This window comes from Rhinoderma darwinii, chromosome 3 (assembly GCF_050947455.1).
Source record: "Rhinoderma darwinii isolate aRhiDar2 chromosome 3, aRhiDar2.hap1, whole genome shotgun sequence".
Lineage (NCBI taxonomy): Eukaryota > Metazoa > Chordata > Amphibia > Anura > Rhinodermatidae > Rhinoderma > Rhinoderma darwinii.
In genome coordinates, this window is record NC_134689.1 from 159,150,440 (window position 1) to 159,167,416 (window position 16,977).

Here is a 16,977-nt window from a genome sequence, read left to right on the forward strand (position 1 = left end):
ACCGCAAACATTGCACCCAGAATAAACGCTATGCTGCAGCAAGGGTTAATCTATAGGAGACTGCATGCAGTGACCTAGTCTCTTCCAGGCCAGGACCCTTCATATTCTTTCAGAAAGCACAGTCTTCATATTAGGACGTACAGCCACAGAGGCTTGCCAGCATGCGGCATATATTGTTCTGGAAGATAGCTGAGCTCTTTATTAATATAATAAGAAGGAGGTATTCATGTCAAAATGCTTGGGGATGAAAGACAACAATGGCTGCAATCTTGTGCGTGGATCAATCAGCTGATTTGCTGAGGTTCTCCTATAAATATAAAGAGCAGGTTACAGCTGAAGAAGTCTACAACACAAATAGGAGAAGCGAAGTCTGACCACAGCGCCCTCTGCTGCCCACTCGGACTATCTACAAGGCAACATGCAACCTGCAATGATGATGTTCTCCTCCAAATATTGGGCTAGGAGGGGAATGTCCCTGGATTCTGCTATGTCCCCTGATTTCTTAAGCAACTCAGCAGTAAGTACAAAATAACTTATTTTAATGTGTTATTTTATAGCTAAAGTTCCATTCAGCTGAATCTACCAATAAATAGTACATGACTTAGAACTTTGTCCAATCTGAAATGACTACTTATTTCTTAGTTTTAAACCTGAGTATGTCCTGTCCACTCACCAAGATATTTATCAACAGCAATATCCCATTAGCTCTAATAGGAGCACAAAGCTCCAGTCATTTTGCAGGGGAACAAAAGTACTGCAAAACTTTGATGAATGACTCTTCCCTTTGCCACCACTTGTAGTTTCAGAGATGTATTACTGTGTTCACTTGGGTCTGCTGGGTGCGGAGTCTACACATTCATCTTGATAATGAATAGCCCAGCACAACATGCCCTTCCATGAATGAAGACTGCTGTTATTTCAGCCAATAAAACATATTCTCCTCCAACAGTTTGTATTAGGACAGGTGATTTACCAGAAGTCTGGAAATATCACATTCTGCATTAATGTCAAATTCCATGACTTTGATTACTTTTATTGACAGAAAATGCGATTCACGTAGAATCATTTTCATTCTTTTATTGATGGCGTCATTTGCATTAGTTTTCCACTATCTATCGATCTGTCTGTCTAGACATGATTCATTTTAGTCATTCTGAAAATATGTAAATCCAGGAAGATATCCGCATATATCAGTATAGGTGTTATTTATTGCCGTTTAGACACTAAAGGGACATATCTGGGAGTTTCCGCACACGGATTTGGATTAATACAATCCCTGGTACACGTAATGATCATACTATTAAGTCTAGGTTCACACCACATTTGGGCTTTATGTTTTGGACTTTCATTAGCCATGGCATACACTTGCCCAGTATATGTTCGAATAACTTTGCCTCAACATAACTGTATGCAAAAAAAGTACAGGAGTTCATGTCAGATGTATGCAGTTGTATTCATATACAGTTATACACAATCGCATATCTTCAGTGGAGGGTTTTAAATGTTCCTGCCAAACGTAGAGCTCCAACATTGTGTAAGCCTAGCCTAACAGCGATCAGATCCATTGGGTAATTGTGCCCGCTTTACCCTTTTACATACGGTTTATTTATTAGATGTTTTTTATATAGCAGCATATTCCACAGCACATCATCTGTCCCTATCACACTCCACCTCAGTAGTTCTCATATTTACCTATCTCTCCAGGGCAGAATACATAGAAAATCAATTAAACTATTGGTATGTTTCTGGATTGTGGGAGAACCTGGGCTACCCTGATGAAGCCCACAGAAACCAAGGGAGAACATACAAACTCCATGCAGATGTTGCTCCAGTGCTGCAAGACAGCAGTGCTAAGCAATAAACTATCATTTCATCCCCCTCCCGTATCAAACAAGTTCACTGCAACTATAGGTAAAACTGCTATATCTGTAGCCAAGGATAGCCTAACTAAATAAAACTTGATAACGCAGATGGAAATGTGACGTCTGAATTCTGCCGAGCCGTTAAAAGATCTTCACCCTGAAAATATTTGTAATGTGGCAGCAAGAAGAAATAGATGAGATGTGCAGGAATTTATTGTATCACGAAGGACAGGCTGTATTAATAGCTGTGCACTGACATTTAGTTGAAAGTTCAATGATCATCTCTGGAGTCGATTAATCATTGGAAGCAAATTTCTAATGAACATTTAAAGGAAAGCTTTTCCTGATCATTGCTATTCAATCATTATGAGGCTGGTAAACCACTCTGCATGGGAAAACCAACCTTTGTTATAATGTTGTGGCGTTTTACATGAGCGATTTTTACACAAATATTTGGGCATCTTGGCACATTTTGTAACTTTTTGCTGAGACCTGTTTTCAGATGACGTTAAAACATTGTGTCTTCTGCATATAATATAAATGAAGTATATCCAGTTCATAGAAATGGCTTATACTGGGGTATGAATGTTTATAGGACTTAGGGCACATTCACACGTGGCGGAATTGCTGTTGAATTCCGCTGCGGACAGTCCGCAGTGGAATTCTGCAGCAGCCGTTTTTACATTTGTTTCTATACATTTTTTAGGAAAGTTAGTTCAGACGTTGCAGAAAATAACTGTGCGGAAATTAGGCTGCGGTGCAGAATTTTCCCTTCGCAGCATGCTCATGACGTTGCGGAGAAGAAGCGGAATTTCTCTGCAGATTTCAGCCTTTGCAATGCAAAAACTGAAATCTGTGGCAAGTCCTCTGTGATATCTGCAACGTCTGAATTACCTGTCAAATATGCAAATGTTGCTGCAGATTCGTTGCGTAATTATCTGCACCAACGTTTGCAGCGGAAAAATGTCACCACGTCTGAACATGCCCTTAATGGTAATTATCAGTGTCAGTTTTATAGTGTGTCATTATTGAAACAATGCGTAGAAATGACATTGATCATTTGGCGTAAACTACATTTATGAGTGGTGTAATGTGAAATGACATTATACAAGATGTATGATAACACAATAGGGGCTGAATTAAGTTGATGTTTAGCGGAGAAACAAGCAATTTGAAGCATGCACATCTAGGGCTCATGACCCCTTTTACTGCTCGTATGAGCCTATCCATAGAAAGTCTCATTGTTCTAAATTACAGGAATCCATATTAGTCCTTGTAAAAATAAAAAGGACTCATATAGGATTGGCATGTCATTTAGTATGATTGTTCTGCTTCAATAAATGAAGAATAGAAAATGTTCTGAGGGATTTGACACATGAAATAATTTGACAAAATGTTAATTCTGCCGCATTGATTTTCTATTACAGAGGTGCACCAACTTTTTTGACCTGACGGCCACATTATCAAACTGTCCTACTAAAAGAGTCCATGATAAAGATTTGTCAGTATTGACTCTATGAAACAACACAGTCTGGGCTACAGGCTATTTCATTTTACCTACACTGATATATTGTACAAAATATCTTTATAGCGGCCAGAGCTAAATTTTTCCTAACGCAGAGTTGCAAATCCCTTGCATAGATGTAGAGTTAAACAATAGAGTTCTATGTTCCTGCAACCACCACTAGGGGCAGCCTAGGCGTTTAATGAGTACTACATTGAACTCAATAATAAATGTGTTTGCACTATGCTTGAAAGACCCCCTTACCATGACGGCTACCACAATGTTATAATTTGATTTTGGCTATGCATGGTCTTTGGAGCTCTGGATAACAAAAACAGAGCTATGATCGCTATAAATTCGTAATAAAAAAAATTAGCCCAGAATTTTTTACCTATTTAGATTAAAAAAAAAAAATAAATTAAAATAGTGTTCAAGGACAGACATTTGCTTTAAGCCTTGACCATGAGCAGGGAGAAGTTATTTATCAATATATGCGCATTTATAGTACTTGGCGCAGTATTCTTGATCTAAAAATGTCATGCTGCACTGGTTATAGTTACACAGTTTCTGTTTGACTTAAAAGATTAGTGGCAATGGATTCTTATATTCTGTTTTACTTTGTTTAATAGATAAAGAGAAGCACTTTGTGGATTATATAGAATGAGGAATATAACTAGAAATGTTTATATTGGAGTTCTGCTTTAGAAAGATAACAGCTTTGAACGGGAATGCAATATTTTCAACTGGAACACCTTTCTGGACTTGAACCTTAAAGTGAAGTTAGCACATGTATAATCTAGTATCTTTGCAGTATATTTTGTAATGAATCTTCATTTAAATGTTTTCTATTGCTACCTGGAAACTGTCAACAAGCAGGTCATCTGCTGACAAATCATAGCTATGAAAACAGTATTTTTATTCCAACTATGACTTTGGGAATAGCCAGGGCAGCCTTACACATTAACAAATGATCCAAATTAACACATGAATATATTATAGATAAATGCAAACTGAAAAGTAAAAGAAAATAGCAAAAAAAAAAGGGAAATTAAATAAATCACAGATGTTATATTTTACATTTGAGCACTATATATCAGATGTTAATTAAAGGTGAAGCATCACAGTGCAACATGTAGAAATGAAAAATGGTTGGCATTGCCTTAGCTTGCAATGTCACAGACTCTGTGCTTCAGCTGGCTGGGACCTGTAGTTCGACAGCCTTTGTCTGGTGGTGCTCAGTGCTTGTTGAAGTTAGTTTCAGCAAATGACAACATGTAGAAAAGAAGACGGCACGGCACTCACCATTTGCAAAAGGTTTCTCTTTATTCCAAGATTGAGGAAGGCAACACGGGATTCAAAAGACAACAGAGCCACATCACAGTATATACAGTATCCTTTTGTATGCTTAGGTCTACCCTCTGCCCTGCAGTTTACATTTTCCCTGCCAGATAGATGGGAGACAGAGATATAATTCCCATACTTCATCTACAAGTTTCTTCAGGGTGCAAAGCATGTAGGAAATTGTATTTTAGGGTCAAATGTCTGAAAGCTCAGCTTCCACATATCAAGAGTTTGAGGTCATATACATATACAGTATAAGTCTGTTGACACAATCATGGCCAAAATATATTAGATTGAAGTTTTAGATGGGTATGTCAACCGATACCCTCCCAGGAAACGTATTCAGATCCAAATCATAGGTTTTATTGATATATCGGAGAGAAGTAAGAGACACAGACACACTGCTTTGTATACCCAAAAATACTCCTCAGAGTTTATTGACCAAAGCAATTACAATAATATCTTTCAAAAAGGGTGTAGACTTGATTTCAACCAATCATTTACAATGTGACAATGACTCTGGTTCAGCCAATAGCATACATTGAGAAGAGGTTCGTCCCGACCCAATCACAGGCATAAAAGACTTTTTAAATGTAAAACTATAATTCCCATGAAACTCTACATCATCCCAACTGATAGTCAACACCTGCCATTGTTCTCAGGCCAGAATACAATCCTATCTGCATAACTTGCTCTTTCTCATAAAGGACCTCTCTCATAAAACTGCAATTCCCAAGGTCAATACATATTTCTTGTAACAGACTAAGATAAGAAACAGAGAGACACATAGCTGAGAAACAGACGAGGTCAGCATATATTGTCTTAAAGCAACAGATGACTTCTTAATCACTAAATGGATTCTTTAGAATACAAGATGGATGCACGATATACAAGATGGAGTTTACGCAAAATGGAATCACTTAAACACATTTTAATCACTTTTTCACATTTCCCACCTTTTGTTTATTTAAGGACATTTTGTATTCAAGCCAGGTACTTAAAGAGAACCTTTAACCCATACATGTGCAGCTGAGTGCAGCATGTAATGGGCAGGGCTGCACAAACCCTGGAACACTTTACATTTTTTTCTATCCTCCTCCGTTATTTAGATATTGGTGCCGTTATATTTGGCGCCCGATATTTAAATAACCCCCTGAACTGTCAATGGGGCGTGTAATGGCAAGGGGGCATGTAACATGGCTGTGACACTGTCCAATCAGCTACGGACAGTATCACAGCAAGAGCTGGAGAGAAGAGAGCGTGCGCACGCTTTCACTCCTCAGCTCTCGGCAGACAAGGACAAGACTGATCTCTCACGAGAGATCACACAGTCTTGTACTTGTCTGCCGAACTGACAAGGGGGCGTGTCACTGCTGTGGACAGTGCAAGAGCTGGAGAGAGGAGAGCGCACATGTGCGCGCACGCTCTCACTCTTCAGTTCTCGGCAGACAAGTACAAGACTGATCTCTTGCGAGAGATCACAGTCTTGTGCTTGTCTGCCGAACTGGCAAGTGGGTGTGTCACTGCTACGGACAGTGTAATAGCTGGAGAGAGGAGAGCGCACATGCGTGCGCACCCTCTCACTCTTCAGCTCTCGGCACGGTCTTGTACTTGTCTGCCGAACTGGCAAGGGGGCGTGCAATGGCAAGGGGTTATGTCACTGCTGCGGACAGTGCAGGACCTGGAGAGAGGAGGGTGCGCATGCGCGCGCACGCTCTCACTGTTCAGCTCTCGGCAGACAAGGACAAGACTGTGATCTATTGCGAGAGATCACAGTCTTGTCCTTGTCTGTCGAACTGGCAAGGGGGCGTGTCACTGTTATGGACAGTGTAAGAGCTGGAGAGCGCGCATGCGTGCTCTCCTCTCTCCAGCTTTTGCACTGTCTGCAGCAGTGACACGCCCCATTGCCAGTTCGGCAGACAAGTACAAGACTGTGATTTCTCGCAAGAGATCAGTCTTGTCCTTGTCTGCCGAGAAATGAAGAGTGAGAGAGTGCGTGCACACACGCTCTCCTCTCTCCAGCTCTTGCTGTAATACTGTCTGTAGCTGATTGGACAGTGTCACAGCCATGTTACACGCCCACTTGGCATTACACGCCCCATTGACAGTTCAATATTTAAATATGGGGCGCCAAATATAACGGCACCGATATCTAAATAATGGAGGAGGGTAGAAAAAAAATGTAAAGTGTCCCAGGGTTTGTGCAGCCCTGCCCATTACATACTGCACTCCGCTGCACATGTATGGGCAGGTGAAGGGTTCTCTTTAAAGGAGGGCTTATTCGCCTTGAGGACTTACCTAAACTTTTCAGCTCATCCATTCCTTCCCATACTCGTTTCACTCATGTGGTACGCCCAATATGAGGCGCAGAAGCAAATATATGCAATACATAATAAAACATGTAGCTACTTACCTGCAAACGCCTATGCTGCTGCAAAATCAACTGTAGCCTCTGGTGCCGATGTGTCCTCGCTCGTCCGACACGATGCAGGACCTGGGGCAGGAAGTGAGTGACATCACAGCGTGATCTCTCGAGAACACGCTGTGTCTGTGCACTAACAGAAGCTGGGAGTTGTGTAGAGAAGTGGATGATACTTCTATACACAACGCCCAGCTAGTAAAAGAAGTAAAAACGCCCCGATGTAACGAACACAATACACGCCCAGTTGTACTTTTACTGTAAACACGCCCAGTTGTACTTTAGAAAGCCTCATTTACATAAATATAAAAATGGTCATAACTTGGCCAAAAATGCTCGTTTTTAAAAAAACAAAACGTTACTCTTATCTCCATTGCAGCGCCGATCTGCTGCAATAGGAGATAGGGGTTGCAAAATCTGGTGACAGAGCCTCTTTGCAGGACACTCTGGAGCAACCCATTATCCATCCCCCAATACCCTCAAAACAGTTAGAGGGGTTTAGCCATGACAACCAATCTGGCTACTCCAGGCTCCAATCATCTCTGGAATGTGCTTTCCTGTACACTTCCTTTATTTTCTCAGCTTAACCTATCTCATACTTGACCCGTGTATACTAGTTATCTACTAATATTAATTGTCTAGCAAATGCAGAAGTTACATTCCAAGCATCAAACACATAATCTGTAACATTGGAAAATATTTCAGTTAATTTCTCTATATTATGCGCATTCTTTACTGCTAAGCCTACTAATGTTAGTGATAATCCAAACTTGTCCTGCCACGGCACACGTATTGGTCATAATAATTGTGTTGCACTATCACTTACTGTCCTAATGGGACTTTTACCACTGTGGATATAACAGGTCGTGGGAAGCATCCTTCTCAAACCTAAAGATACTCAGGTAACATAACCTCAGGGCACTCATTACTGCCATGTACTAAACACCTTTAATTGTAAATCACAGTACCTTGGCATATTTACATTCATTATAATTATAAACCTCAAACAATATAAACAATAGGGCCTCAACTAATAAAATAATGCTATCACCAATCTCATGCTAACACCAATCTCAGTATTTCCCCCCCAGGTTTGGGTCTCATTAGTGCATTGACAACTGGTTCACTCAGGTCTTTGGCCTTTACTCACCTTAATTGCTGATGTCAGCAGGACTTGGTTTGGTCCTTCCCATCTGTCAGTTGCCGTAGCTTGTTAGTATACATCACCAGGCTGTACACAGCAATTTATACTGTTAGCCTGGGATGAGTTCCCTCATAGGTGGGTTAGTGGAGTTTTATTATGACTGCCACAATCCCTCCGCATCTAAGTCCTTTTCCTCTGCCATGTTGCTTGTCTGCACGGCTGCTTAGAATTGTGACACTGCCTTAAGTTCATGACAAGCACATTGTATTGGCTCAGGCTGCGCCTGCTGCATCTGAGTGGGGGATCATTTTGATAAATCTTTGATTCAACTTTGTTGGCACTTGCTGGGGACCCAACCTTTGTTAATTTCAAAATAAATGCTCATCTCGTGATAACATCAACATCTACATACTCTATACAAATTGTTCAATAAAAGTGACAAGCCCTTAAACTGAATCAAACAAACACCTTTATATAAAAAAAAATTCTCTGTCCCACTGGACTGGGTATCTAGAAAATGTGCAGTTACTGCGTACATTTTATTTTGCACTTGTATTATAACACTTTTCATTAAGATTTGTACCTTGATCTTAGCTGATTACCCGTGGCAGCTCCTATCCACAGAAATATTCACAGATACCATATACTTTATCTGAAAACCATTCTTTTTTTTTTCCTTTTTCTTTACCTACTCAGAGAAAATGAACACCCTTATACACATATGAATATCTCAGGAAGCTAAAAACAACTTGTATTAGGGCCTGTTCACATCACCGTTGCCCTTCCGTTGAGGGGTTCCGTCTGATGTTTCCATCGGGTTAACCCCTCAATGGAAAGGCAAACGGAAACCTAAGCTTCTGTTTCCCTCACCATTGATATATATGGTGATGGAAACCTAGCTAATGGTTTCCGTCTGTCACCGTTGTGACAGGGTTTCATTGTTCCTGATGGAACCAATAGCGCAGTCGACTGCGCTAGTGGTTTCGTCAAGAACAGTGGAACCCTGTCAAAATTGTGACAGATGGAAACCTAGCTAATGGTGCGTTCAATGGTGAGGGAAATGGAAGCTGAGGTTTCCATTTGCCTTTCCGCTGAGGGGTTTACCCGACGGAAACCTCAGACGGAACCCCTCAGCGGAAAGCAGCAGTGATGTGAACACAGCCTTACCTGGGAAGGTCCCTCAAGGTCTCTCACTGGGAGGCGGGTGTGCTGATAAGTTTGGTACCAGTCTGCCTGGGAATCTTCTGTATGCAAATCAAACAGCTCTAACAGAATTTACCAGCAACAGCTGTAAAACCTGGGGCATACCAATTTGATTTTACCAAATTGATCTTTGCAGTCTTGGAGGCATGTGTAAGGCCACACACCCTCAATACAACTGCCATCAAGAGTGCCTTGGATGCTACTGATTTATTTTCCTTATCCGTCCACATTTCATTAGAATCTGGTTTTCACGCCTTCTACTCCCAGTTGGACACTTCCTGTGGAGAACAATCTTTTTCCGCATAAACATTAATTGATCTAAATCAGGTAATTCAATTGAAGAAAAACATTAGCAATGACATCTTTAAGTTAAACATTCACATTGAGCACTATACTACAGGTGATACGTGCAAACATATTTTGTATTCTTTTTATATATACATCACAGAATTTTCTTATCAAACAGCTGGTTCAATCCTCAGCATTTCCACTTAGTTAAGTTAGTTATAATTTACACAGTTATAACACGCTGCTACCCCTCTGACACATGCCTCCAATAGTCCAATTCTAAGGCATGCTGATCCAGAACTTTACATGAAACTCAACCTTAGTATTTCAAGGGGTTATCTGAGGCCCAAAAATTGCAAAAATGTTATTGCATTAATATTTTTATGTATAAAGTCACTAATATACGTTAATTTAAAATTTGGTACTAAATCGTGCAGTTCAAACCCGGTGAATTGTTCCCGGAAGTCATGTAGCTTTTCTAATATTGATGACGCACCGACACGGCCCCACATGACCAAGAGTTTGCTTCCTGTACTGTTCGTGTCGGCGTGTTATCAATGGCATGACCACAAGGGGCTGTCACATTGCCTATTGCTGGAGTCCCCGTGAAGAGGATCAGCTAGCGCTTTGCTTGGGACTCCAGCACTACTCCCGACATTTGGTCAGTTACTTCAGGGGGGTTTCCTATCGCTGGAGTCCCTGAGCAGAGCATCAGCTGAGACAGAGACACTGCTTTGTATACCCAAAAATACTCTTCAGAGTTTATTGACCAAGGCAATTACAATAATATTTTTCAAAAAGGGTGTAGACTTGATTTCAACCAATCATTTACAATGTGACAATGACTCTGGTTCAGTCAATAGCACACTATGAGAAGATGTTCGTCCTGACCCAATCACAGGCATAAAAGGCTTTTTAAATGTAAAACTATAATTCCCATGAAACTCTACATCGTCCCAACTGACGTCCCAACACCTGCCGTTGTTCTCAGGCCAGAATACAATCCTATCTTTATAACTTGCTCTTTCTCATGAAGGAACTCTCTCATAGAACTGCAATCCCCAAGGTCAATACATATTTCTTGTAACAGACTTAGATAAGAAACAGAGAGACACATAGCTGAGAAACAGACGAGGTCAGCATTAATATATTGTCTTAAAGCAACAGATGACTTCCTAATCACTAAATGGATTATTTAGGATATGTTAAAGGGGGGTGTATAATGGTGGATTTCACTGGTTAGGGTCACCCACTATTACTACCTCCTTTATAATCAGAGTCACTAAGGTTATGCCTAGTTCCCCTACCTTTTCCTTATACTAACGTCGATTTAATTGGTTTTGCTGCTACTCAAAGGAACAAGACCGTATAGTAAATAAAGGTAATATTTATTAACATACAGTAATCACTCATATATAAAATACAGTAACTAATCACAGTACAGTATAAACACGATATCACATACCTAATTATACTGCCACCCACTTACCTAAACATACATAGAAGTTACGTTACAACACAATACACATAAGTTACTTGTAATTCTCACATGCTCACTATCTCTGTCCTACTCCCTCCTAATATAACTGTCCCTGTACACTAAGTGTTAATACGGAATAAGGAGGAACAAGGGGAATGGGTTTCTGTGTACCTGGGGATGTGCAGGTCAAGGGTCACTGCAGGGTAGGGCAGCAAGGGTAAACAGGGACTGCAAGGGCTCACAGGGACTGCAAGGGTTCACAGGGACTGCAAGGGTTCAGCAAGGGGTTAACTCAGGGACTGCAAGGTGTAGTAAGGGTTAACTCAGGGCAGCAATGGGTTAACTTCAGGGACTGCAAGGGTTAACTCAGGGCAGCAAGGGTAAACAGGGACTCAGGCGCACCAAGGGTTACTCAGGGAAGCAAGGGTTAACATAGGGACAGTACTCAGGGAGAGCAAGGGTTAACAGCAGGAGGAAACAGGGAGAGAGAGGGTTAAGTCGTTGGTCGAGCAGAAGCAGGAGAGCAGCAGGAGCCGTAGCAGGAGACAGCGTTGGAGGAGAGGCGGGACAGGAGAGGTGAGCCGGTCCGTGGTGGTGTGGGAGGCAGGCAGGTCCCAGCTGCTCCTCGTTGGTGGAGTGGTCAGTTAATTTCCTGCTAGCCCCGGCTAGCTTCAGCTGCTGAGCGTACCGACGCAGGGCTATTTAACCCTGACGGTACGCTCGCATCGGGGGATGAGTGGCGCTAATTGTCCTGCTTTGTTTACAACCGTATTCATGACCAGGGCTGTGTTTCTACAGCCCTGGCTCATGAGACATTATATGTACTATATATACACATACACATTATTTATATATATTTATATATATATATATATATATATATACACATACACAAATAGGGACACTTCCCTTTACAGGATACAATATGTATGCAAGATATACAAGATGGAGTTTATACGAAATGGAATCTCTTAAATACATTTTAATCACTTTGAGAAAAAATATGAACCACAAGCTTTTTCTATTAGATCTCTGAACAGAACTCGAGATTTTGCTGGTGTAGTTGCTGCCTAACAAGGACAGCCTAGCAGGTATTATATCAACTAGATTGTGTAGGACCCCCAATTAGGGCATATAGATGTGATTGAGGGGGTACTTCTCTAAAACACAGAGCAAAGACCAATGAAATGTGTACTGTCTAGTGTCTACTTTCTACAGGAGAAAGTATGACCCCCTGTCAACCTCCCTCCGCAATCGTAGACAATCTTTGGTTTCCACATCATTGAAAGACCCTTGCAATGAATTAGGGTTGTCCAAGCCCGATAGTACTTTTTAAAGGCCTTTCCTACTGGTTGATCAGTTGGGATCTGACTGCTGGGACCCCCACCGATATTCGGAATGAAGTTGCTGCAGGTCTAGTTAAGTTTTTCCCTGCACAGCTGTACTCCCAACCACATGCTGTGCAGGAAAGAAGTCGAAGTGGATCGACGGGAATCCCAGAGGTCGGTTCCCTCCTGACCATAATGTTATATGCCATAATAATGTGATATGCTGTAATATTGTATGATGAGAATGCCCCCTTAAAAAGTAAAATGTTTAAAATGTCCCTTTAATGTTGCCTTACAACCAGTTGACGACGATAATATTCTAATGACTGACAGGTCATCATGAAGTAATTTAAAAACTGAAGCATTATGAAGATTAGAAATATATAAAATTTTTATTAAATATGTGCTTGTCATTGTTCAATCAGCTTATTATTATTGTTATTATTATTTTTTTCAGCGTGACAAATTGAATGCTGTGAAAATTGATGAGAACAAATGTAGCAAAACTGAACCAGCTGCTGAAATAGAAAAAACAGCAGTTGTCCTCACTTTGAAAAATGAAGTTGGAGGCTTACTACAAACTTTAAAAATCTTTAAGGTATGTTTTCATTTATTGCATGTCAAAAAAAGAAAGAAACAAAACAATTTTCAGCTCATTGCTCACCATAAGCACTTATTACTAGAGGGAAATGATAGCCATTTTATCACATTTTAGTACAGGAGGCAGGAACATAGAGGGCTCATTTACACAGCCATAGTCTTGCTCTGCGTTGAGACCCTTATACATTACACCTACAGGAGCTTTTATAATATCCCATTCTAAATCCATAGATGTTAATATGGAGTTGGTCCCCACTTTGCAGCTAAAACAGCTTCCACTCTTCTGGTAACACCAAACTCAACCATGGCTTTATAGAACTTGCCTTGTGAACTGCAGCACAGTCATGCTAGAACAGTAAAGAGCTTTCCCCAAACTGTTCCCACAAAGCTGGAAGCATATAATTGTACAAAATATCTTGGTATGCTGAAGCATTAGGATTTCCCTTGACTAGAATTTAGGGGCCTACGCCAACCCCTGAAAAACTAGCCTATAGCTTTATCCCTCCTCCACCAAACCTTACAGTTGACACAATGCAGTCAGGCAGGTAACATTCTCCTGCCATTTGCTAAACCCAGACTCATCCATCAGACTGTCAGATAGGGAAGCGTGATTTATTTTAAGATTTCTGAATTTCGCTCTGGCATGCTGGATATCAGCTTCTGGGCCAAATCATAAATGATGGCAACCCATTCTTGTCTAATCAATGTTTGGAGTTTATCACAATTTCTGTGTTTTTGTTTGTCCACCGGCTTTTTGAGGATTGACCCCAGGTTCTTAAAGTGATTAAGATCTGGGGAATTTCCTGGCCATGAAACCAAAATTTCAATGTGTCGTTCACCGAGCCAATTAGTTATCACTTTTGCCTTGTGACATGATGCTCCATCATGCTGGAAAAAGCATTGTTCACCACCTAATTGCTCCTGGATCATTGGGAGAAGTTGCTCTTGGAGGATGTTTAGATACCATTCTTTATTCATGGAAGTGTTCTTAGGCAAAAATGTAAGTGAGCCCACTCCCTTGGATGAAAATCAACCCCACACATGAATGGTTTTAGGATGCTTTACTGTTGCATGACACAGGACTCAAGGTAGCGCTCACCTTTTCTTCTCCGGATAATCATTCTTCTAGATTCCCCAAACAGTCTGAAGAGGGCTTCAGCAGAGAAAATAACTTTACTCCAGTCCTCTGCAATCCAATCCCTGTACTGCCTGCAGAATATCAGTCTGTCCTTGAAGTTTTTCTTGGAGAGAAATGACTTGTTTGCTGCCCTTCTTGACACCAGACCAGCCTCCAAAAGCCTTTGCCTCACTGTGTGTGCAGATGCACTGACACCTGCCTGCTGCCATACCTGAAAAAACTCTGCACTGGTGTTGAACCGATCCCATAGCTGAATCCTCTTTATTAGACGGTCCTAGCACTTGCTGGACTTTCTTGGGCGCACTGAATCCTTCTTCACAGCAATTTAACCTATCTCCTTGAAGTTCTTGATGATCCGATAAATGGTTGATTTATGGGCAATCTTACAAGCAGCAATGTCATTGCCTGTAAAGCCCTTTTGATGCAAAGCAATGATAAGTGCACGTGTTCCCTTGGAGGTAACCATGGTTAACAGAAGAATACAACGATTTTATGCACCATCCCTCTTTTAACTGGTTGCCGACACAGGACGAGTATGCTCGTCCTGAGCGGCGAGCACTTCGCGCATTAGGACGAGCATACTCGTCCTGTGTGACAGCCGTCTCTGCGCGTCTGTGCGCGCGATCGAGAGAGGGGCAACGACTGTAATACACAGCCACGGCCCCGCTCTGACAGCAGAGAGAAGAGAAACATCTTCTCTCCGCCGTTAACCCTTTGAACGCCGTGATGACAGCTGATCGCGGCGTTCAAAGAGGGGGGACTGCACATTGATCGCGTCACAGAAAATAACTGTGACGCGATCAAAGACCACAACTCATATGGCCAGACAGCCCAGGGTCCATTGAAGGACCCCAGGGCTGTCTGAACATATTTCCTGTTGTTAGGGCATACTGAGGTATGCCCTAACAACTGCCTGTGTACAATCAGTACACAGGCTAATGTACTGGCATATAGATCTATGCCAGTACATTACAGTTACAAAATCAAAATGATAAATCCGTTTATGGGATTAAAAAAAAAAGTTAAATGAATGTAAAAAAAATTTAATGATAAATAAATAAATAAAAAGTAAAAAAAATACACAGACACACAATTTTTATAATAAATAAACTTTTAAAATATAAGTTCCAAAACATGAAATAATATAGACATATTTGGTATCGCCATGACCGTAACAACCTGTACAACAAATGTATAATATTATTGGTGTATGGTGTAAAAAAAATAAATATTAAAACTGGAGCGGAACTGCTTTTTTTCTGCATTTTCGCCAAAATGTATAGAAATTAAACGATAATGTATTTGTACCAAAAAATGGTACCTACATAAAGTACAACTCGTCCCGCAAAAAACAAAGTCTCATACAACTAAGTCGTACAAAAAATAAAAGAGTTATGAGCTTCGGGATGCAAAGAGGGGAAATGTAAAAAAATTGCTCTGTCCTCAAGGCCAAAATTGGCCGTGTCCTTAAGGGGTTAAAGCAACCACTCTGCTCAATAATTCAATCAGCATGACAGAGATATCAGATGCCTTGTCCTCATTAACACTTTCTCCTGAGCTTGCGAGAATATCACTGAAATTATATAGCAGGTAATTTTGTGGCAGGGCTGAAATGCAGTGGAAATAATTTTTTTGTGATTAAAGAGGCTCTGTCACCACATTTGTAAGTGCCCTACCTCTTACATAATGAGATAGGCCCTGAAATGTAGATTACATCAGTGTTTTTTTATTGAGAAAAACAATCTATTTTCACCAAATTATAAGCGATTTTAGCTTTATGCTAATGAATTTCTTAATGCCCAACTGGGCGTGTTTTTACTTTTGACCAAGTGGGCGTTGTGGAGAGAAGTGTATGACGCTGGCCAATCAGCGTCATACACGTCTCTCCATTCATTTACTCTTCACATAGTGATCCTGTGTTGTTCGCTATGTGCAGTCACATACACCCACATTAACGTTACTGAAGTGTCTTGACAGTGAATAGATATCTCCTCCAGCCAGGACGGGATGTCTATTCACAATCCCGACACTTCTGTAACGTTTGTGTGGGACTTACAGCACAGCACAGCACATCGAGATCACGTTGTGCTGTCATTTACAGCGTGATCTCGCGCGATTACACTTGCTGTGCTGTAAGTCCCGCACAAACATTACCGAAGTGTCGGGATTGTGAATAGACATCCCGTCCTAGCTGGAGGTGATGTCTATTCACTGTCAAGACACTTCAGTAACGTTAATGTGGGTGTATGTGACTGCACATAGTGAACAACGCAGGATCACTATGTGCTGATTACATGAATGGAGAGAGGTGTATGACGCTGATTGGTCAGCGTCATACACTTCTCTCCAGAATGCCCACTTGGTCAAAAGTAAAAACACGCCCAGTTGGGCATTAAGAAAGTCATTAGCATAAAGCTAAAATCGCAAATTGCCACTATAAAAACTGAAGCAGCAAACCTTGTGAAAAACAAAATTTGTGTCAGTCTAAAAAAACTTTTGGCCAGGACTGATATACACCTGTGGTAATGGGACTCAATGAAACACTTGAATTCAATGACTAAGAGGAGTGTCCCGATACTTTTGTCCATACAGTGTATATTTTCTGCCAAAAGATTGAAATTCCCTAGAATAAACAAGAAAATCTTTGACAGATCACTGTATTTTTTCTGC

General features: G+C 40.9%; 1 protein-coding gene across 2 annotated transcripts in view; it reads left to right on the forward strand.

Annotated features, from left to right (window-relative positions):
- The first annotated feature begins 357 nt into the window (after nt 1-357).
- The window catches only part of LOC142749225 (tryptophan 5-hydroxylase 2-like), a 243,072-nt gene continuing 226,452 nt past the window's right edge, over nt 358-16,977 (forward strand). For both annotated transcript variants that reach the window (XM_075856963.1, XM_075856964.1), the window contains exons 1-2: nt 358-517; nt 13,027-13,167. In XM_075856963.1, coding sequence (XP_075713078.1) covers nt 419-517; nt 13,027-13,167 — 240 coding nt within the window. In that variant the 5' untranslated portion in view covers nt 358-418. The remainder of the gene's footprint in view (nt 518-13,026; nt 13,168-16,977) is intronic.